Source organism: Lepidochelys kempii, chromosome 2 (assembly GCF_965140265.1).
Source record: "Lepidochelys kempii isolate rLepKem1 chromosome 2, rLepKem1.hap2, whole genome shotgun sequence".
In the NCBI taxonomy this organism is placed as follows: Eukaryota; Metazoa; Chordata; order Testudines; family Cheloniidae; genus Lepidochelys; species Lepidochelys kempii.
The window spans coordinates 223,721,159-223,745,076 of NC_133257.1; the positions used below are offsets into that span (position 1 = coordinate 223,721,159).

The 23,918-nt window shown below is 44.2% G+C and overlaps 1 protein-coding gene across 6 annotated transcripts in view; it reads left to right on the top strand.

Annotated features, from left to right (window-relative positions):
- Window positions 1-23,918, top strand: part of CALCR (calcitonin receptor) — a 277,001-nt gene that overhangs the window by 230,723 nt on the left and 22,360 nt on the right. For 5 of the 6 annotated variants that reach the window (XM_073333935.1, XM_073333934.1, XM_073333936.1 and 2 more), the window contains 2 exons: window positions 3,954-4,172; window positions 23,716-23,757. In XM_073333935.1, coding sequence (XP_073190036.1) covers window positions 3,954-4,172; window positions 23,716-23,757 — 261 coding nt within the window. Of the gene's footprint in view, window positions 1-3,953; window positions 4,173-21,844; window positions 22,343-23,715; window positions 23,758-23,918 lie in introns of those variants that run through there. The other variant, XM_073333939.1, reaches the window with a different exon arrangement.

Sequence of the window (23,918 nt, forward strand, 5' to 3'; positions counted from 1 at the left end):
ACATCCACATTATTTTTCTGAGAGATCAAATGCGATGGTGCTGAGCATTGTGGAAATGTCTATAAATGAACATGGATCTGTTTCAGAGTAGTTAAAAATCTTTAAAATCTTGTTCTAAACCTCCTTTAAGAACTGTTACTGGATTTCAGCAATACCAAGCTGCAGTATGCTTCCTAAAAATTGTCTAGAAAATAACTTACTATCTCCGTTCTAAGTTTAATTGTTCTAATCACATATGGGAAATGGAAAACTACACAGGATAGTTTTGTAATATAGCATTTGTGAAAACAAGTCACACTGCTTGGTATGGTAACAAATTTTCCTGCCTAGAATGAGAATACTCAGTGAGCTCCTCCTCTTTACAATCATTCACAGCCAATGTTCCCTCTAATTTTTTATATCCACCTGTGGAATGAATTTTGTTATGTGCACCGATATGGAGGTGACGTGTGGCGGGGTGGGGCCAAGGGGTTTGGAGTGGGGGGGCTCAGGGCTGGGGTGCAGGGGGGTGAGGGCTCTGGGGTGGGGCCGGGAATGAGGGGTTCAGGGTGTGGGAGGGGGCTCCAGGCTGGGGCAGGGGGCTGGGGTGCAGGGGGTGAAGGCTCCAGCTGGGGGTGTGGGCTGTGGAGTGGGGCAGGGGATGAGGAGTTTGGGGTACAGGCTGACCCAGGGCTGGGGCCAGGGGACAGCCTCCAGCCCTCTCCCCACTAACAGCAGCTCCCAGGGAGAGGCACTTCTCCCCACTGACAGCAGCTCCAGGGCCGGGGGAGAGGTGTCTCTCCCCGCAGCAGCCCTGCATGCCCCCAACTTGCTCCCCTCCCCACCTACCTCTCTCCTTTCCCCAGACCTCTATGGCTGCACGCGTGCCTGGCCCTTTTATCACAGACTCTCAGGACTCATGCTCTCTCCCAGCTCTGTACGGTCCCTGGGAGGAACCCCCTTCAGTGCGACAGCCCTTCTCTGGGGTCCACTCTCTCTCTCGAGGGTTAAGCCATAGGCCCCTCTGCCTCCTGGAACAGCACCTCTCTGAATGCCTGTCTCTCACTGTGGCCCCACCTAAGGAGTTAATTCACTCTGTATCCCCTGGGTCCTCCACCCCCAGAGGGAATAATGCAACCCTAATCTCTAGACCGGAGTGACTCTCAGCCAGCGTAAAACAGAAGGGTTTATTGAGCATCTGAACCCAGCACAGGAAACTCTCCGGGCCCTCAGGCCTAACATCCCTCAGCACAATATATCTCGGTCTCTACTACATCCAGATGGGCTCTGACTGCTCTCTCTCCCCAGTCCAGCAGTCCCCTCTTTCTAGCCAAGGCGTCCTATATCACCAGCCCCAACAGCTCCTCCCCTGTGCTTTGTCTTCCATCCCAGGTAAACAGGTTGCTGGGGCCCTATCTCCTCCATCCTATGTTCCCCCATGGCTGGAACTGGTTGGTCAGGTAACCGGGGTCCTCAATCCTCAGCCCATTGTCCTTCCACTGCCCTGAACTGGCTGCCTTCCAAGCTGGGCTGAGCCTCTTGGTCACCAGGTCACCAGTCACTAGAATCCCCCATATCCAGGCCATTGGCCGGGGTCCCAGGTGCTAGGTGAGGTCACACCTGGTCCTCTGCAACAAAAAACCCTCTCCCACCACCTTGTTAAACATGCAGCACACAGGAAAACTGAGGCGCGCAGACACTGTTCATGTAAACCACTAGAAAATTCCCCAACTTCGTCACACCTTTATAGCCTGATGTGCGGCCGTGCAGCTTAGAAGGAATTTAGCTCCCAGCACCGGATTTATTAAAGCAGCCTAAAAAATGTTCTGCTGTCATAATGCTGAGTCTGACAGAGGGCACATAAGTCTTTTTGGATTTTTAATACTCTTCTCCAATGCTGTATCTTTCAGACACCCTAAGAAAAAGATCTATCATGTTTCTAGGGAAAAGTTAATCTTTCTTTAAAATAGAGCTAATGCAGTCATGAGAAGGTGCTTAACCTGGAGAGACAGGGCTTAAATCCCCTCTCTCAGATGTGCAGGGGGTCAATGGTTTATGGGAGCCCCACCATCACAGATAATGCCTACCCATCACCACCCGAATCCACAAGAGAGGGTGATTTTTAAAGGAGCTACTACCTTTTATTCCCTCACCCATCCAGACAAAGCCCCCCTGCCTTTGAGGTTGCAGGGGCTCAGTTATAATACCTGGTTTGAAAATGTGCTATTCATAATGTGGCTGTGTCATGGAAACACAATATCTGCTCTTTGCCCAGCAGAAACAGAGTGACAGGCAGGTTCAAAGGAGCCACATCTTTTTACCTTAACAGACATTTTTTTTTAATCAGTTGCCTGAAAGAATTCTGAAAGTAAAGGTTAGATGATCTGAGTCAGCGAGGCCTGGGGGAAGCCTGGAGAATAAGTGGCGAGTGGGGACACAGAAATCATATATTATTCCTTGCTAAGCAGAGCACAAATGTAAAACATTTGAGGTATTTCTCAGTAGTTACAATACTGAAGCTTTCCTGATCATGGCTTTTCATGCTGGAAGGCCCAGATATGCTCTCTCATCTATTTATGGAGTTACGACTATTTTAATATAGCTCTGAGTAATACAGCAAAATCATTCCAATGTTTTCAAAAATCTGACAAGTGGAGAAACTATGTCACTGCTATGTGCATGATATCGTGCCATTAGTGTGAAAGTACATGAGCTAGCTGTACTAGAAAGATGGGAAGTCCATATTCTGCTTATACTCAGGCTGTACCGTTTCCTTAGGGACCAAATGGCCTGATTTCCAGAGGTGATAAGCATGCACAGCTCCCATTGGCTTTAGTGGGAGTTCATGTGAATATCTGACCACAAATGTGAGTGTTGAGCCCTTCTGAAAATTCTGTCCTTAATGCCCAAACCAGCAAAGTACTTAAGCACATGCTTAACTTTAAGCACGTGAGTAGTACCATTGAGTTCAGTAAACAACTCGATGGTACTGAGTGGGCATAATTTTAGTGCTTTGCCAGATTGGAGCCAGAGAGTTCAGCACCTTGCAGGATTGAGCCCTTACAGCCCAAAAAGGGATTTAGGGGGCACATCCTCCACTGATGTAAATCTGGCAGTAGGTGTGTTAAGGCACCCAAGGTTACATACTTTGGTCTCAAGTATCGGGGGTAGCTGTGTTAGTCTGTATCCACAAAAACAACAAGGAGTCTGGTGGTACCTTAAAGATTAACAGATTTATTTGGGCATAAGCTTTTGTGGGTAAAACACCACTTCTTCACATGCATGGAGTATGCATCTGAAGAAGTGGTGTGTTACCGACGAAAGCTTATGCCCAAATAAATCTGTTAGTCTTTTAGGTGCCACCAGACTCCTTGTTATACTTTGGTCTGTATGCCTGAAGGGGCAAGGTTGCGGAAGATTGGCGAGGAGCTAAGTGGTGGACTGAGCATGTGACTGGATGTAAGCGGAGGATGCAGGCAGTTTCAATGAACTTTGTCTGACAGACCCTGCCAAAAGATATCTTCGCATAGCTCAGCATATTTTTTGCCTGTAAACAAGTCAGTTTATATAACAAGCATAAATTATACATGTAAGAATGTAACCAGCTGTTGACCCTATGAAACCCTGAGATAAGCATGGAGAATATAACACCGCAGAGGACTCCCCCTCGGCAGAGTCCTGCCTGGTCAGCTGTCCCGAATGGCCAGAGTCTCCTGCAGTCCCTCCTCACGTCCTAGGGGCTCCCGCGCAGATTGGAGCGTAAGTTCTTCCTTCAATAAAGCGTAACTTACTATTTTCACGCCTGAGTGTCATCCATTCGCTGGTATTTCCCCCCGCCCTTGCGGGCACAATGTCAATCCCAATGAGCTGTTGTTTTGAGCTCTAACAGGGCCATGAAGCTGTGTTTTGTTGTCATTGCTGGGTTTTGTATTTTAATTTGAGTGTTTTACCAATAAAGACTCTCTCTTTTTTAGGTCAATTTTTTCTTTTTGCTTAACATCGTCCGAGTTCTGGTGACAAAGCTAAGAGATACTCATCGGGCTGAGTCCAACATGTACATGAAAGCTGTCAGAGCCACACTAATCCTGGTGCCCTTACTAGGAATTCAGTTTGTCATTATTCCCTGGAGACCAGAAAACAGACTTGCTGGAGAAATATATGATTACATCATGCATATATTAATGCATTACCAGGTATGGAATATCATAGCAAGTTATGTGTACATGTATTTGCCAGTAGGCTTAATTTTAGCAGAGGATTCTTTTGCCAAATGCTTTGTCTCTGAAAGTAATTATGACTGCTTGTTTTTTTTCCTTTTTCTCCAACATTTTCACATCATATATTCCCTTCTTCTGTGGCTCTATTATTAGTGTGCAAACAGTCACCAGTAGCTTGGGGAAATGCTTCAAGAATTACAGAATAGTGATGTTTCTGCATTGAGTAAAGAAAATTGAGATCACATAAGGCTTTAAATGTTGTTCAAAGCCCTGCTAATGCAAATGTGCTCAGACAGCCCTTTCCAAAAACACTGCAGAGGGGATGATATTAAAATTAACTGTATGTGGAAATCGCTGTGTCAAGGAAGAGATGTTTGTACGCAGTGGAAGAAAGGATCAAGATAATTAAGGCTCAGTTAATTGTTAAGTCGCAATTTTAAGCTGTTTAAATTAAAATACAACTCTTTCAAAACGCTTATAAAATCAAAATGTTAGAACAGTATCAATATTTCAAAAGGGCTGTCTTCTATTTTCTTTCTTTTGTACAGTAATACATCATTTTCAATTGCTTGGCTCTCTACCCTGGCTTCAATGCATGCTGTCCATCATTCACCGAGGGTGGCAGACTTCAAAAAATTGCACTTGTGATATTAATATTAGACATGTGTAAAGTGAACAAACATCCCATTGGCCTCTACTTATTTTTTTTTTCGTGCAGAGGCTCATGATGGAGAATTATTTGAAAGTTACAGATCAGTGAGATAGTGTGCAAAACAATTTCCCCCCTCCCAAGGGGAAAGTAATAACATAATAATTCCACTGATATCTATGTATCAATTACCTTGACATATTAGGCCATATTTTCAGCTGCATGTACAATGATTGTCTACTTCTCAAAATGCCTGAAAACCAATGTACCTGGGAAACCACAAATTTGCCTGCATACATAGCAATTGCAGGAGCAAAAGCTGTCCATAACAGGTGCATGTGTATTTTAGTAGGTGTTGTACTTACAGCACTGTTCTATGCCTTGCTTATCAATTATAGTTGTAACCCTTCTGTCCGTCAGAGTTGGCAGCAACAAGGGCCGGGTTCAATATCTAGGGGATCCATTCCAATAACACAATGCAAACCGGCTCGAGACCCCACCCAGTGACCTGGGACAAATATATACCACCCCTGCTGGGCACCTCCAAGAGGCAATACTTCCCCTCTCGCAAGCACCTAGTCTGAGTGTAGCAAAAAGCCTTTTAATAACAGAGAGAAACAATGTGGCATTATGTTGGGGAAACACCACCAACAGGATTCATAACACAACCCATGAGCAAAAAACCCACCCCAAGCAAATTGGGGCATGCCCTTTCCCTTTTGGTTCTTGAGTCAGCAACCCCAAATCACCCAAAGTCCCAAAAGTCCGATGACCCAAAAGTCTCTGTCCCTGGTCAGGGCAGCCCCAGAGTTCAAAAGTTTATCTGCAGAGCTTTACCTCCCAACCTGGGTGGAGATGGGGGCAGGGGTAAAAGGCACCTTACATGATCTGAAGCTGACCGCCCCACAGCTCCATAGGCCTTCGCTCTGCTCCGCTCCACTCCACCAGCCGCCCCACGAACTGCTTCGCTCAGCTCCGCTCCACTCCACGGCCCACAAGCAGCTCCCGCCGTCCCACAAACTGCTCCGCGGCCCACCAGCAGCTCCCGCCGTCCTATGAACTGCTCCACCAGCCTGTCCATAAGGCACTCCAGCCATCCCGCAAACTTCTCCACAATATATCTTCAGGCTCCCCCACTACTTAACACAACTGTCAGTGATTTCAGCTCTTTGGTGAATTCAGCTTGTAGTAGGGGAGCCTCAGTGCTGGTGCACCATTAGCCCAAAGTGAGCTCAGCAGCCTGTAACTAGACTCCTAATGAAATCAAAATTAGCTCTGATATTCCACAGTGGAGAGAGGAGGAAGTACAATTAGCATGTAAGGCCCTCACCAGGGGGCCCATACCACCAAGTATTAATACTTGTCCCCAACCTCTCTCAATTCACAGAGTTTTGGAACCCATGACCCTTGCCTAGCGAGTGCTACTTAGTTGATGGTGAGTCCCTCCATCATAACAAAAGGCCAAGTACAGTCCCACTGTCTTTGATTCCCATAATCAGGGTAATAACAATTTATTCTTCCTGCCCCAATAACAGAGACACTGGGGATCCTACAGCAGCCAAAGTGACCATTTGGGCAGCTATGGCCTCATTCTAGGTGGGGTGGGTGTGCCTATGCAAATGAGATCAGCCCCTGAAGTTCTTTTCCACAACTTGCCACACCTCACCACCAGATGTCAGGGTGGAGCTCATCCTGACACTGCTTACATAGTTGCCAGGAAAACTGCTTATTCACAACTTACGTGTATTTGGTGGAAAATTAAATTATTTTATGTAAAATAAGCTACAGTAATTGAAAAAAATTATGTTGGATTTTTGCTAACAATGACACTCAATTCTTTGTGCAAGTAAACCACTGAATGAAAAACTAAAAATAAATTCAGGTGGCCTATAGGTAGAAAAGCTTACAGCAGAATCTGTTTCCACTCATTTCTTGTAAATAAATTTGAGTAATTATTTAGGAGGTGCTTATTTCAGCATGGACAAGTGCCTGGTTAGCAGGGACAGCTGAGTGTAATTCTTAAAAGCTCCATCTTTATATCATAATTCCCATCAGACATAGTGAGAAGGTGTGTATCTTTTCCTGTTGTAGGCACCGCTGTGTTTTGTCACGTCTGTGGTCTCTAGGGATACAAGTGTGCCTTTCCTAACATCATAACTGAGTGTCAGGCTCATGATACAGCTATCTCCACTTACAGTGAGGCAATGTGACCGTGGGGATAATCATTTTATTTATAAAACAACACTGAGAATTAATACAATATCCTAATAACAAACAGTAGGAATTAGAACATACCAAGGCAATGGAAAAACCAAACAAAATCCTAAACAGAGGCATCACTGAAAAAAGGGGTAGTCCTTCCATGTCATTAGAAGGGAAAACACAGTGGGAAGAGAAGTGCCCTCAAACACGGTTGTAAAGTGGGGAGGGTTAAGATGAGGTAGAGGTCCAAGGAAAGCAAATTCTACCTCCTATGGGCTTCCACAGCCACAGATCAGTCCCCGAGCAAGTAAAATGGGTCTCTGTGCTAGGATTTTTGACCAGAAATTCCCCACTGTTGCTGCCACTGGTTCAGCTCTGCCAATAGTAAAAGTGGCGGGTGCTCTAGTGTAGACAGGGCTCCAGGTCACCACCACCATTTTATCTTCAATCGGGGGGAGCCACAAACTACTTTGTCATCTAAACCCCAGACTTAGGCACCTACATCTTGGGTTGGACACTTATGTCCCAGTCTGGGCTCCACTGAGATCTGCAAAACTGCTGCCAAAACCTGTAGGAGCCTAAATCACTCAGCACCTATGTGTTCAGTTTAAAAGTTCCCTAGGTGCCCATGTTTCTTCCTCTGGGCATGACTGTTCCACTGTAGATAGTTACCTGCTCAGAGGTCCAGAGAGAGAATGACTCTAATTCAGTGGCTAGGGTACCTACCTGGGAGGCCAGACACCTCAGGTCTACTCCCTCTTCTCCAATCACTCTTTCATTATTTATCCACTGTGTAACAGCTTCAATGGGGGAGACTGAAGGAGCCCCACATCAGACTATCCCATAGCTCAGTGGTCAGAGCACTTTCCTGACAGGTGTGAGAATCTTTTCAAGTCTTTTTTCCCTTCTGACAGAGAGGGTAGAATTGAACTTTGGTCTCCCACATCTCAGCTGAATGCTCTCACTGCTAGGCTAAAAGTTATAAGATGGGCACCACTGCCTGTTCCTCTGGCTGCTTTGTGTGGAGCAATGCAGGTGCCTTACTCAGTCCTGCAAGAAACAGTGTAGGCATCTCATCTGCCTGACTCCAAGAGATGGGATCCCACTTGTGGATCACAAGCAGAGATAGTCACCTCTGTGCAGCCCAGGCTTAAGCACATATCCAAGAGAGGGGTGGACTTTGGCACACTCATCTCTGGTCAGTGTCTCCCATTGGTTAGATTAGGCAGCTCCTCGCCTAGTTTGCTGGTTTTCTGGATCATATCCTAAGGCGTCTGTCTCTCCCCATTCATTGTATAGGGATCCTAAGTGCCAAACTCAGCTTTGTGGATCTCAGTGTTGTTCCTGTGATTTTCTAGGAACCTAAAAGTTAGGCACCATGATGCTCAGTGTTGCAACCCCCCGTTCACACAGGTACTTGTCGCGGAAAAACTTTTGTCTTTCAGGGGTGGGAGGGTTAACACCTGAGTTAACACTCAGGGTTAAGCCTGAGTTCCTTCATGGATCCCACCCTATGTTCTCTAACCTTGTTCAGAGAAGTTCTATTTGAAATGTCAGTCCATCATTCCGTATATTCCCACCATTCCTACCAACAGCCACCCCACTGACAGCAACAATGGAAAACTTTATCTAGCATCTCCTAGTGTAAACAAATTCTTGGGACATTTGGCCAGAACTCTTAAAGTTGGTTGGTACAGAGCTTTGGGAATATGAGTTACCTTATAATTATCAGTGTTTCCAATAGCAGTGGTGTATGGTCACAATGTACTACATAGCAACATATAACAACGTAAGTTATTTCATGAGTGCCCTGCAGTTATCTTATTGTGTGATCCTTAGCTGGGTACCAAAATGCAGATTTTCTGTGGTAGTTTTATTATGAGTTAGAGTTTTGGATCATTTTCAGAGCATTTCTTTTACAGGTATTTCTCATAACAATCACATATTCAGAATAGTCACATTATTGTGACGTTCTGTGTGCTCATTTTCTTGTAGCACTGTTGATGTAATTAGCAGTTATTTCTTTATATGGTTTCAGTGTAACGTTTACGTTCCGCTCTGAATTGTTTAAATACTTGTTTTCCCAGCATCTTCTCATAGCTAGTATGACAGATTTGGGATTTGTTTGTTTTTCGATAACCCATTGCAGCAGTGTATGACAATTGTGATTTGACATACTGAACAAACCGTCCACTCGCAATTAGTACAAGTACAAACTGCAACACTGCAGTCTATTGTCAGAATAGGAGGACTGAAGATCACGAATGACAGAGTATTTGTTCCCAGAATAAACTGTACTTTTTTCACAGGGTATTATTCCTAGCTGGAAAACAATACAGTGAGGTGTTCCCTGCTAAGTTTCCCACACTAAAGGTCAATTTGACTAGTAGGAGCCACTCTTGCTCTAAACTGTTCTTTCTTCTTTATAAAAAGAAAAGGAGTACTTGTGGCACCTTAGAGACTAACCAATTTATTTGAGCATGAGCTTTCGAGCTGTAGCTCACGAAAGCTCATGCTCAAATAAATTGGTTAGTCTCTAAGGTGCCACAAGTACTCCTTTTCTTTTTGCGAATACAGACTAACACGGCTGTTCCTCTGAAACCTTTCTTCTTTATGAGATTATCCTCCACACTCATCATTTCAAGCAGAAGTGGTCTGTTTCCCCGAACATTCTGCTTCACTGCAAACATATGCTATTCATTATATGGGCTATGATAGGTTATTTGTTCATCACTCAAATGCAGTGCCTCAGTATTGTCACATCATGTTTGTTACTATACATAGGTCAAAATCCTCCTAGCAGATCTGTGGAGTTGATCTATAAATTATAAAAAGGAAGCCTTTTTTTCCCCCAATTGTGACACTGAAAAATGGTGTAGGCTGGAGGACTCAATCACCAGCCTGGGAAAAATAATCAGCACTTCCCAGTTCAGTTCATGGCCTTTACCTCAGGGGTCTGTTTATTCTCCAGTACAAAAGAAAGCAACAAAATAATGTAATAGCCCTGTTCTCAACTTTGATTTTGGGGCTTCCTGGCTTCTGCCAGCTTAATGGACAAGACATCCACCCCAATAGGAAGTGGGCCACAGGGCTCCTATCCCCTCACGGTCCTCTGCTGTAGTCACAGAAGAGTTTATTCCTAGCCCTCTTTTGGTCACAGGCTCCGTTAGGGAGCTGGGGCCTTCATGTATATTCCCTAGCTGATAATCAGACCCAATAACCTGATGCTGCCAAGCTGTGTTCCATGATTCCGAGCACTTCCCTGCTGGTCTTCTCTCCAGAACAGGGCTGGCTGCTTTCCAAACCCCTCTGAACCTTAAATCCATGTTACAAATGGCTTCTCTGCTCCAGATATGAATATGTGCTGTTTCTGCACCATAGTGGTTCCAAGAGATCTCTCAAATGGAAATTTAGAGCCCCCCTCAGCATCACCAATACAAGTTGTGCAGTTTCAAAATATGTGGAACTGAAGATTACATAAAACAGAAGAGATACTTCCCCCATTAAGAGGAATATTTAAAGCATAGCAGCTATCTCAGAAGCAGAGGCTCTAGCTAGAAGGATGGACACGTCTATCCAACTGAACACAGACATCCACTAATATAAGTGTCTCAAAGCAAAGATTTGAATTCCAGAACATCTAGTTAATTATTGATTTTCCTTAGAGGGCATGATTTTCAAAAGCCTATAAAATCACTCTGGCAGTTTATGGAAGACATCATCCTGCCATATATCTCATACAAAATTACAGAATTTTGCACACAGGTTCCTTTCACCAGCACTCAGAAGTCCCTTAGAAGCATGAAAAATTTCTCCACGGTGGCCCGAAGAGAGGGACTTATATGGGAGAGCAAGCGGCATCCCATAAAGAAGTGAAGTGGTGTGCACCAGGGAGTTCAGGTGTGAATTCTGTCCTCCCACCGTGCTTGCACTCATGCAGCGCAAATCCACACGGCCCATTACTGCAGTCTATCTAGCTACAGGTCTCCCTGGCCCTGATTCAGCAAGGTACTTCAGCATGTGCCTAACTTTAAGCACCTGAATAATCCTGCGGCCGTCAATATTCACGATGCCTAAAGGTCCTCATGTGCTTAAATACCTTACTAAATCAGAGCTCCTGAAAGTTGGAGTTAGCCCTTCATAAGAAATAAGATTAATTCAACATTTTGTATCAGCTTCTGAGCAAAATGCTCAGTATTTAAGCACTTGCCTTGCCAAATAAGGACACAGCTCTCAGAAGGTCACAGGCCTCAATTACATGATGTTTGCTCTGTATTTTCTAAGAGCAGGTTTGATTTTTTTTTGAGAGAGAAATTGCTTGGAGCTTGTAAATTTAACTCCTGCTGACAAGTGGAGTAATTGCTTTATGCAGAGCAAAACTAACCATTTAAAAATACCATGCTGCTTTGCTCCGTTTTACAAGATATGCATTCATGCACACCCAGGTTTAAAAGGACAGCACTACTAGTGCTTTGTGCCAAAGCAGACAGAAACTTTTCATCCTGCCATGGAAAGCTAGAGCTATGGGGCTACTCCTGACAGGATGAATGTTTCTTTCATTTCCTGTTCTCTTTTACTTGGGTTGCTGTTCATTTTTAAACTCTCTTCGTGTATTTCAGCCACTAAAAATGGCAAAAAGATGTCTTCTGCCACTTGGCTATTTCTAGAGCACTATTTTTGTACAATATATTCCTGCGTAAAAGGGGCAGTAGTGGAGGCTCCAGCAGTGAGAGGAGGGGATAGTGGGTGCCCAAGTACTCAGCGTCAGCCATTTCTCAGCAGGAGACCTACCATCTTCCCTCCTCACCTTGACCCTCTCCCTCAACGTGGCCAGTAGCAGAGACTTTCCAGATGTTTTCTCTGCACAGTGCCTCACATAAGTCTCTTATATTTTTATGCCTCTCTATTCCATGTGAAGCATAGGGCCTTCACCACGGCCTTCCATCTTTGCTGCTGCAGTCTTAAGCTATGTCTTCACTCATCATCAGCTATCCCTCGATACAAGGATGACGGCTGCCAAGGGAAAAAAAGTCATTGATGAGACTTATGATGGCTGAGGAAGCCAATCCGTGCGCTACAGGTTTTTCCACGTAGATGACAGGTGGTTGCTTGGAGAGAGCACAACTGCTGGTCAGGATGCTGCACACTTTCCTTCATCCTCTGTCATTTTGCAGCCTCTTGAGCAGGGCAATTCTCTTCAAAACAGGCTGAGGCTTGATGTTTGATGCAATGCCATTGCAGTCTATTGCCAGGCAGCTTTTCCCAATTCATGGGGTCAATGCCTCCGTTCTGAAGATATACTTTCAGGGTGTCCTTGTAGTGTTTCCTCTGTCCCTCACGAGTCCTCTTACCATAACAAAGTTGAGAAAAGAGGACTTGCTTCAGAAGACGAGTATCAGCCATCTACACACAATGGCCAGCCCTGCAAAGTTAATGTTTCATAATCTTCACCTCAACACTGTTGATGTTAACTGCCTTCACTAGAAAAGCTGCAGATAGCACTTCATGTAGATGCTCCCGAGTGTAGGGGTTCTCCAATTGCTGTAGTTAATCCACCTCCCTGAAAGGCAGTGTTGTCTAAACTGAGGGTTAGGTCAGCTTAACTACATCACTCAAGGGTGTGGATTACCCCTCAACTATGTAGCGGGGTTGACTTAACTTTTTAGTGTAGACTTGCCCAGGGGCGGCCCTAGACCAAATGGCACCCAGGTGAGGAGCAGTTTTGGTGCTCCCCTCTCCCCATTTGTTAAACTTTTGAATATGTTATTTTTATTACATTTGTGATCCATTTCATGACTTTGATGCACAATATGCGTGCATGATTTATCCATCATAAGACAATACATTTGCATGCTAGGATCTGTAAATCTGTATTTTTTCGTGCCATATATAAGCAAATAAAAAAAATTTCCTCTGTGTTTATAGAACCTTTTTAACTGAAATGTACTAACATCAAGAAATTGAACTGTGCACCAACACTGGGTGGGCCAGTATTAAATAGTGTTACAGTAAGTGACTGCCTTAGAAAGTAAACACTAGACCTTTAGTTCAAAAGGTCACTTTTCTTACCTTTGCCCTTGCAAACTGAAGCACAGCATCAGAGAAATCCAAACACTGGCCAATGGCATTTTCAAGTGATAAAATAGCAAGTGATGTCAGTCTCTCGTTGACCATCGTCAATCGAAGATATGTTTTAATAAGCCTGAGCTTCAGAAAGTTGCGCTCATCACTCACGACTGTGACCAGCAGCAGCATGAGCAGAATCCTCAAAGCTATCCACATTAGGGAAAGTATCCTTCAGCTCTGCATCATGGATGAATTGGAGAACTTGGAGTGGAGAGTGCTTCCTGTGTTGCAAAATGTGACTGGTTGTCCAATTCTATATAGAGGTCTTTATCATTGACATCCAAACATTCCCCATATGTCACATCCAGTGAAGGTCCATACAATTTTTCAAAAGCATTTTCCTGTCTGCCAGCAGCTTACTACAGTCATACAAAAAAACCCAGGTCTTTTTGTGGTGTTTCATTTGTCCAAACCTTTCTTAGATGGATACTCAAGCAGTGTCAACGAGTAAGCAAAAAACCTCTCTTTTGAATTTTTCTTCTGAGGTTCCCATCACCTCACTCTGCTCTTTTAACCAAACTGTCTCTTCTTCCAATGAATATGAGTTTCCTTGAAGACAGGCTCAACTCCTAAGTTTTCTGCCATTTCTTTGGCAGCAGTGATGGCATCTGTCAGGAGTGCAGTCCATTATTATAGCATAGTACTTCACTTTGCCGAGCCACATCAATATGTTTTGTATTGTTTTGCTGCAGTCATGGTCCATAGTTTCTTTACAAACTACTCAATGTAGGTGCTCACGCATGACATCATCGTATGCCCCAAGGAGCGCTACCAAACCAAGGAAATTACCATTATGTTCAGTGAACAAATTATCTGACGAGCCCCAGAAAGTCAAATTATTCTTTGCAAGGGAGAGATCAGATGCTCGAGCACGTTCCGCCAATGCTGGGTTTCTACATTAATAATGTGCAGGTTTTCATTTACTCAGCTTGAGCCTGGACTCAACCTCCAACCACTAGGAATAGGCCGTAAAATGGCCAGGTGACTTTCAATGTTGCTTCACAACATCAGCTAAGTTATGCCAGTAATTGTACCCGGAAGGCGCAAGCAAAGATTTGGCATTCTTGTCAAATATTTTGCAACAAAAACAGAACACTTTGTCAGTTGATTTCGAGTAAACTAGCCAACACCAATTCGGTTTCTCACCATTCTCAAGCACACTTTTGCAGTGTGACTTTGAGAAGTGTCGTTTCTGTTCATTTACTGGAAACATAATATCCCCAATTTTGCCTGGCCGGTTCAAAATTGTATGATCAATATTGGCAGAGTATAGGATGGCCAGCCATAAAGCAGGATCTGGTATATTGATTTGTGGTGTGCCGTTTTTCTCATTGCTGTTTCTGTCATCATGTGAGGCTGATTCTTCTTTATCATTGCTCTCCTTCTCATGTACACCAGACTTTTATCTGTCATTAGTCTCCTTTTCATGTGAGCCACATACTTCTTTATCATCACTCTCCTTTATGCTACCAGGAAAACTGGACTATTCTCCATCACTTTCCTCACATTTCCATCCTTATCTTCAGGTAAATCTGCTAATTCCTTAGGGCATGGCTACACTGGAAACTTCAAAGCGCTGTTGCGGGAGCACTCCTGCAGCAGTGCTTTGAAGTGCGAGTGTGGTCACACGCAAGCACTGGGAGAAAGGTCTCCCAGCGCTCCTGGTAATCCACCTCCATGAGGGGAATGGCTCCGAGCACTGGGAGCACGGCTCTCAGAACTCGGAGCCTGTTTACACTAGCGCTTTAAAGAGCTCTGACTTGCTGCGCTCAGGGGGGTGAGTGTAAAGTCATAAAATGTAAGTGTAGCCAAGCCCTTAGTAATAGGACTTCCATCATCTTCACTTCACTCCTCAATTTCTTCTGTACTGCAACGATCGCTATTACCTAAAGCCTATCCTATGTTGTTCTGTTTCAGATATTTTCCCATCAAATTTGCCCCTTGCTGCAAATTAGATTGCAATGGAGCTTTTCACTTCCTATGCTGAGCTCCTCAAGGCTCCTTCAGGGGCATCTTTTATTTCTACAGAGTAAAACAGACAGTATTAGGGAAAGCAAATGTCTACATTCCATAGTCTTAGAAAGTCATCAAACATTACGTGTTAAGCATGGCAAAAGAAGTAACTATTTCTTTTATATTGTTGCGTACATATGGGTCAATAGATATTGCTGGTGTCTCATTAAATATGTCCTTTGTTAGTTGCTACTTTTACAGTCTTCAAGTCTTAAAACACAAGTACACTTATCAGGTTTCAGAGTAACAGCCGTGTTAGTCTGTATTCGCAAAAAGAAAAGGAGTACTTGTGGCACCTTAGAGACTAATGAATTTATTTGAGCATGAGCTTTCGTGAGCTACAGCTCACTTCATCGGGTGCATACCGTGGAAACTGCAGCAGACTTTATATACACACAGAGATCATGAAACAATACCTCCTCCCACCCCACTGTCCTGCTAATAGCTTATCTAAAGTGATCATCAAGTTGGGCCATTTCCAGCACAAATCCAGGTTTTCTCACCTTCCACCCCCCCCCCCCACACACACACACACAAACTCACTCTCCTGCTGGTAATAGCCCATCCAAAGTGACAACTCTCTTCACAATGTGTATGATAATCAAGGTGGGCCATTTCCTGCACAAATCCAGGTTCTCTCACTCCCTCACCCCCCTCCAAAAACTACACACACAAACTCACTCTGCTGCTGGTAATAGCTTATCCAAAGTGACCACTCTCCCTACAATGTGCATGATAATCAAGGTGGGCCATTTCCAGCACAAATCCAGGTTTTCTCACCCCCCTCCAAAAACCACACACACAAACTCACTCTCCTGCTGGTAATAGCTTATCCAAAGTGACCACTCTCCCTACAATGTGCATGATAATCAAGGTGGGCCATTTCCAGCACAAATCCAGGTTTTCTCACCCCCCTACAAAAACCACACACACAAACTCACTCTCCTGCTGGTAATAGCTCATCCAAAGTGACCACTCTCCCTACAGTGTGCATGGTAATCAAGGTGGGCCATTTCCAGCACAAATCCAGGCAAATCCAGCACAAATCCAGGCTTTCCTTTCCTATTGGTTTCTGCTTTGTCTTCCTTCAGAGTTCTTCATTTGTGATTTTTTTTTCCTGGCCATCTGATCGTGAGGATTTGTCTAAGGCAGCTGTTTATGAAAACGTAGAGTTCAGATAATAAGAAGGTCTTAATAAGTATCCAAGTTTCAGCACCATATAGTAAAATCAACTTTACAGTGAAGCTAAATATTCAATGTTTAGTTTCGATTTCTGTTTCTCCAGAACTTTAGAGTTACACAGGCTTGAACAGTACTTGTGATTAATTGGGAAGGGTACTACAGAGACAACTCAGAGTAGGATACTTCACATCTCAGTTTCCATTTCCTGAAAGCGCAGTTTCATTCTGCATGCAGGCGCAAACTTGCTCAATTTGGTGACAAAATAAATATTTACTGTTCTTTTCTACTGTCTGCTCTGCAGGACCTGCGTGTGTGCACCAGATTCTGTTCTGGCTCATACCCACATCCTCACCAGAATGGTTCATTGAATTCCAGTTTCAAGACCAACTATCCAACCCCCACGATCTTTGAATAATGCCATCTCAGTACAACAGTACAATCCCACTGAAGGCAATAGGGTTGCACAGGTGTAATTGACCGCATGGAGGTGCACACAGCACTGGGTTTATAATGACACTGATGGCGTTGAGGGGCTGGGCCCACACTCAGAAGGGGCCCCAGCACTGAGACTCTGGCTCTGCCTCCGCTCAGCCTCTTCCCCCCCAAGGCTCCGCCCACCACTTGCACCTCTTCACCATCTCCTCACTCCTCTCCGCCCCCTCGCCCCATGCAAGCAGTGGGCGGGGCCTCGGGGGGGAAGAGGTCGAGCGAGGGCAGATTAATCCGGCCTTGAGTGAAGAGGTATAACTGAGGGCAGCATCACACCTACAAAATCTTTATTGCTGGTGATGAGGCACAATGCAGAAGGCAGGCAGTTTGGCTGCCAAAATTCAGGCTGAGCTTGCAGGCCTAGCAGTTAGCAAGTATCTCTTAATTGGTAAAATGAGCAAATTTAATATGCAGTCATTGAGACACAATCCACGTGAAACCCCATCGAGCTATTTTTTACAGGTCACCTTTCAGAATATAACTCTACTCAAAGACACTGTTGTGAAGTGAAAACGAAACCAAACAACTGTCAAGCAAAGAATGTGCTTAGACCAATATTGGCCTCCAAACATGGGAAAAATCTAGCCATCAATTCAAGAAGACGCACAAATGTCCCAAGACTGGTAAATTTGAACATACACTAGGGCAGGATTCAACAGAAGGCTGTGATTCAGGTGATCTTCGTAGAGTTTCAGTAGTTAAATAAAAAAGAATTTCAGAAGTTGTAACTTTGGTGTTAATCCTAAAATAACACCAGTCCTGACTTACGCTTTCCACTCCAAAATCAATGTTATCGCATGTCTCTGACAAAATATAGCAGGAGAGCTTAATTACTCCATACAGTGAGTGGAGAAGGTAGAGAGAAGGCTGTTTGATGGAGGATGAGTGACCTCAGCTTCAACAAAGATTGCAGCAGCTCGAGTACAAACTAATGGTATCAGCAAAGAACACGGGAGATACAGAAAAGAGAAATTTAAGGAGTAATCTGCACACTGTGGTCCTCAAGGAAGGAATCATTGCCTCCCCCCACCCCCCCCCACCAATGACATTCTTGGAAATGCAGCTCCCTGCTGTTTAAAGCTAGAGTACAAACACAGCAATCTTAAAATCAATTGTACCCTAAGTCCCCTGGCTCAGAAAACACAAAGCTAATATCTAATAATACTGTGGGTCTGCAGTTTCACAGGTAAGGAGAAAGTACATGCGGAGCTGTGAATGCTGGTGGAGCAAAAATAAAAATGGAGAAGATTTTTCATATACCTTGCAGCATAAGTACAGAAGGAAAGCATGGCATCCATTTAGGTAAAGATAAAGACATCCCAGAGAGTGAAAGCATGTCTACACAGCCCACAGGAGCAAGTCTCCCAACCCAGGTCGGCAGACTTGGGCTAGGGGGCTCCCACTAGCGCTCTAAAAATAACTGTGTAGACAAGTGCTTCAAAGTTGCCGCTTAGGCTCTGAAGCCCACCCCCATCCTCAGGCTTGCTTCCACAGGCCGTGTAGACACCCCCTAACGGCCTTGCAGTCTCAGGAGGAGCTTGTGGTGTATCTCGGGGCTGTGATGCTCACATTTCACAACCCCAGTGAAGAAGCAACGTTTATCCAACAGAAAGTGTCTGAGGCCCTGATGTTGAAAAACAAGCAAGTCACTCTCCAGTATTGACTGTTATTAAAAACAACTAGCAGCGTCATAGAATCATAGAATATCAGGGTTGGAAGGGACCCCAGAAGGTCATCTAGTCCAACCCCCTGCTCAAAGCAGGACCAATTCCCAGTTAAATCATCCCAGCCAGGGCTATGTCAAGCCTGACCTTAAAAACCTCTAAGGAAGGAGATTCTACCACCTCCCTAGGTAACGCATTCCAGTGTTTCACCACCCTCTTAGTGAAAAAGTTTTTCCTAATATCCAATCTAAACCTCCCCCACTGCAACTTGAGACCATTACTCCTCGTTCTGTCATCTGCTACCATTGAGAACAGTCTAGATCCATCCTCTTTTGAACCCCCTTTCAGGTAGTTGAAAGCAGCTATCAAATCCCCCCTCATTCTTCTCTTCTGCAGGCTAAACAATCCCAGCTCCCTCAGCCTCTCCTCATAACTCATGTGTTCCAGTCCCCTAATCATTTTTGTTGCCCTTCGCTGGACTCTCTCCAATTTATCCACATCCTTCTTGAAGTGTGGGGCCCAAAACTGGACACAGTACTCCAGATGAGGCCTCACCAATGTCGAATAGAGGGGAACGATCACGTCCCTCGATCTGCTCGCTATGCCCCTACTTATACATCCCAAAATGCCATTGGCCTTCTTGGCAACAAGGGCACACTGCTGACTCATATCCAGCTTCTCGTCCACTGTCACCCCTAGGTCCTTTTCCGCAGAACTGCTGCCTAGCCATTCGGTCCCTAGTCTGTAGCTGTGCATTGGGTTCTTCCGTCCTAAGTGCAGGACCCTGCACTTATCCTTATTGAACCTCATCAGATTTCTTTTGGCCCAATCCTCCAATTTGTCTAGGTCTTTCTGTATCCTATCCCTCCCCTCCAGCGTATCTACCACTTCTTCCAGTTTAGTATCAGTATTAGCGTCCTCTATTCTTTTCAGCTTAATGTTAGAAACTTATGCTGCGCGAGTCCTCCTGATCTAATCCTAGCAGTGTGCATTAGGCTAAATCTCCTTAATTTACTGATTTCCTCTTATTCTGGAACAGGAAGCTGGAAATGTGTCCTCTGCAATGCCACCTCGCTTCTTGTAAAACTCTCCTGTGCCGTGATGCCTCTGAAAAACACAAAAATGGTTAGGCTGCTGGTGTGATGTGACTCTTGCTGGCAATGCCAACCAGGAATGTGTCACTGCTCCTTGTGTTGCCCCCATCTGCTTGTTGTATCCACTTGTTGTCTCTTGTCATATTTATGTTGTAAGCTCTTTGGGGCAGGCACTATCTTTTGTTTCTGTGTTTGTACAGCATCTATCACAATAAGGCCCCAATCCCTGCCTGTGGCCCCTAGGTGCTATTGCAGTACAGATCAATAAACAGTTATGCTTGCAAAAAAGGTTGGCAGCTGGCCCAAATTGAGGCAGATAAGGCTGACCACAATTTCCATAAGGGGCAGAACAAGTAGTACTCTGGCCACTTCTCCCTTAAACTCAGCTCCTAGAATTGTTTTAATAGGGGAAGGAGCAACAAGTGCTTCAATGACGATTAAAAAGAATGTGGAAAGTGAGTAAACTTCGATACTGAAAACTAGGGGCCTCAAGGTAGGATCTTGAGAGGATTTAGGGTGGGTTTGTGCAGGGGGTCTGGAACAATTTGTACGGGGGGTGCTGAGAGACATTGAACCTAACTGTAAACCCTGTATATAATGGAATCTACTTCAAGCCAGAGGGGTGCTCAACAGAAGTACTGACTCAGTCTGCAGCCAGCTAGCTGGCAGTGAGCTTGTAACACCTCTACTGCCCTTATCAGTAGCCCAAGTGGCCCTCCTCCAGACAGCAGTGAACTGACCTGGTCTTTCCAGAAACCAAGCAACCTCTAGCTACATTTTTTCCAGATGTTGAACATCAGCCCTTGGTGGCTGTGAGGGGACTGTGAATAGCCTGTGATTTTTGTTTTTGTTATGACCACAAGGATGGTATGTCCAATCTTCTTCTTATATGTTCCATTCTATGCGTCCGATGAAGTGGGCTGTAGCCCACGAAAGCTTATGCTCTAATAAATTTGTTAGTCTCTGAGGTGCCACAAGTACTCCTGTTCTTTTTGCGGATACAGACTAACACGGCTGCTACTCTGAAAACTATGAATTCTGTTACTGTAGCTTTCCCTCTGGGTTGTTTCACCTTTTCTGTCATTTATGGTGCTCATTGGGCATGTCTGATTTTGGAATCAGTCATCTCACAGTCTCCATTTCCACATTCTCCATGTTTTCCTTGAAGGACTGACATATAATAAAGAGAAAACAACTTCCAAGTTGAGAACAGAGATGCTTTTTTTGAAGTGTTTTCTTTATTCCAAAACTATAGATGAACAACTTCCTGAATATTCATTATCCCTTCAAAGAAATTGCCCTCAAAGTTGTCTGATTTTGGCAAAGCTTGTTTCTGATTTCACTGCTGGAAGATTTGAAGTAAAAAAACAATGCATAGAATAGATACCACATATATGTTCAATATCTTACTATAAGAGTGTCATGAGAATTAAGCCTTAACACATCCTTATTACAGTATTAGAATAGTTTATCTATTGTTACACCATGCATACTGTGCTACTCAGATAATGAATGCTACCAATTCTTGCTAACACAAGAGCAGAAGAATTTAAAGAGCACTTTGGCAAAGTATCTTAAAGCTAATGGAGACAGATTCCAAAGCTCTCTTCTGAAACATCTTGGGGGAGGAAAAAAATTGACAATGCTGAAAACAAGAACATGAAGCCAATGTAGAAATAGATGATTTTTTTTTTCCAGTAGGCTAAAAAATGCGGCTTTGAAAAATGCTTGGTTGTATAAATCGAAAGCTAAACCTTAAAGCAGGATTAAGCTTCCACTCAGAATAATGCAGTCAGCTACAACCAAGTTTTTCAAAAATCACAGGAAACTTTTGTTTCTTTAAACTACAGTAACTGAGCATTAATTTTTATTTGTATGGATTGTATTTTCTTAAGTAGTATCTATTGTGTTTATGCCATAGAGGGTAACACAGAATAAAGCGTTTTACTGATGTAACTGTATCACACCTCAGAGCCAAATCCAGCAGCACAAAAGGAACTTTAAAGCTGGCCTTACTGTCCTGTTGAGGTTGGCTGGAGAAAAGGGGATGAGGCAAAGCATAAAAGTAACTCACCAGTTCCCAGCTGCTGGGCCATAGGCAGTTGGGCAAAAATGGCCACAATTTACAGCAACCCTGGAAGGCAAATCAACTCCCAGTCTGCTCCAGGATCAAGGAGCAGCAAAGCGGGAGGGGCATAAAGTCACCTTTGCCTTCTCCCCTCTGCCCAGTACTGCTTTGCTGAACTTCTCACCTGGGCTGAAGTTTATGAGAATTAACTACATTTCATTCTAAAAAAGTGAGTAGAAATCGCATTTTTCTGAACTGTATCCCTCCTGCCTCCTGCATTGTCTACTGGGGATCTTTTGCTCCTAGTGGTTCTATGTTCTTTTCTTTATTACTCTGACCCTGGCAGGTTTGTATTGTCATCACTAGAGGGTTTTTACCTTGAGTTTATTGATTGCCACTGCACTCAAGGTGGTTAACAACTTTGCAAATGCTAGTCTGGATAATCCTCAAATGGCTGGTTCCCCTAGGGTTCTAGCTTGGACTATATATTTGGGGAGTGTCCAGAGTTAACTATACAAAGGTGTTTACCTCCAGTTAACTGGCAATCATTTGACTTCAGGCATAAAGACAAAGCTACAACACTTCTAACCCTCCTCCCCCCCTTTTTTTTTTCCACAGCATCCCTCAGGAATGCTAGCTACTACGTTGCAATTTCCCCCTAAAAGTCATTGCTACATTTATTTTATTACTGTTTAAGGAATATTTTAAGTGATTTAAAATGAATGCATTTGATGTTAAGTGTGGCTATGTAATGCTATTAATAAGATCTAATATACCTTTTAGAACATAGTACAGAAATCTTTTAAGAAAAATTCTTTTCTACTTAAGTGGTTCTGCATTGCAGCACCTAAGTGTGAGAAATTGCTCTTCTTTATTTTATGCTTCCTCAAGTTCCTCATCATATGTTCTTGACCTGATGCTGTTTCATTTTGCTGTAGCAGTAATGAAATATCCCTCTTGACTCCTATTGTGTTACTTAGATTAATTTTAAACAGTGAGGGTCAAGTTAGAACCAATGTTCTCTCTCTTTTTCTTTGTTCTCTCTCCTCTTGCTCACCCCATTCTCTCTCCTCCTTCTTTCCCATCCACTGATGCTTCCATCCACCCACATAGGCATATGCGGTCTCCCATTCCCAGGCTCACTTCTCCAAACACACATTCCAGTTAAGAGCTCCTGGGCATAGGCGGCAACTTCATGGGTGCTCCAGGGCTGGAGCATCCATAGAAAAAAATTAGTGGGTGCTTAGCACCCACCAGCAGCCAGCTTCCTCCCTCCCCTTCAGTACCTCCCACCCACCGGCAGCCCCGTCAATCAACTCCTCTCCCTCCCTCCCAGTGCCTCCCACGTGCCATGATCAGCTGTTCCATAGCATGCAGGAGGTATGCTCGGGGGAGGGGGCAGAACTGGGCAGGAAGAGGCAAAGTGGGGTCAGGAAGAGGTGGGGCAGGAGTGGGGTAGTGGGGGAAGGGGTGGAGTGTGCAGGCCTGGGGCAGAGCAGCAGCTGAGGACCTCAGGGGAAGGAGGAACTCCTAGGGCACTCCATTCCTGCTGAAAAAAGAACATGTGACACCTGGCCTGTGCGGCTCCCCTTGCATCCCTCTTCTGAAAGAAGAGCAGTTGCATCTAGGTCACTCAACTTCCCCCCTTTCTGTCTCAAGATTCCATTCCAATGAGCTGCTCTGCTCCTAAGCTTACCCCCTTACCTTGGACTAGACCCTGCCCATTTAATGTCCCTTTTCTAGCACTCCCTGACAGGAAGCAACTGTAATGCTTAAAGGCAAAAGTATGTGAACTGGAATGGCTGGTAATGGCAGCAGACCATGACAACATAGGCACGAGTAAAACATGGTGGAAAGGCAAAAATCAATGCGATACTGTAATACTGGACTATATACTATACAGGACAGTCTTTTGAGGTTGTGGAGGTAGGAGCGTAGCATAATCCCTTCATCTCATGACTCTGACCCTTAAATTAGCAATAATGCACAAACATGGAAATATTCTAACCTATTTTGTTTTTGTCCTTCTTAGGGCTTACTTGTTGCAACTATATTCTGCTTTTTCAATGGAGAGGTAAGCATGTGAAGTTCATCAACTGTACTGAACCACATTCAGCCTCTTAAAGTAGTTGGACTGTTGTTCACAATCAACATAACTAGAGCACTATAAATCTGTATTTTACATGCCCATATTTTTTTCCTTGCAACATTACTGGAAGGTACTTGAGTTAGGAC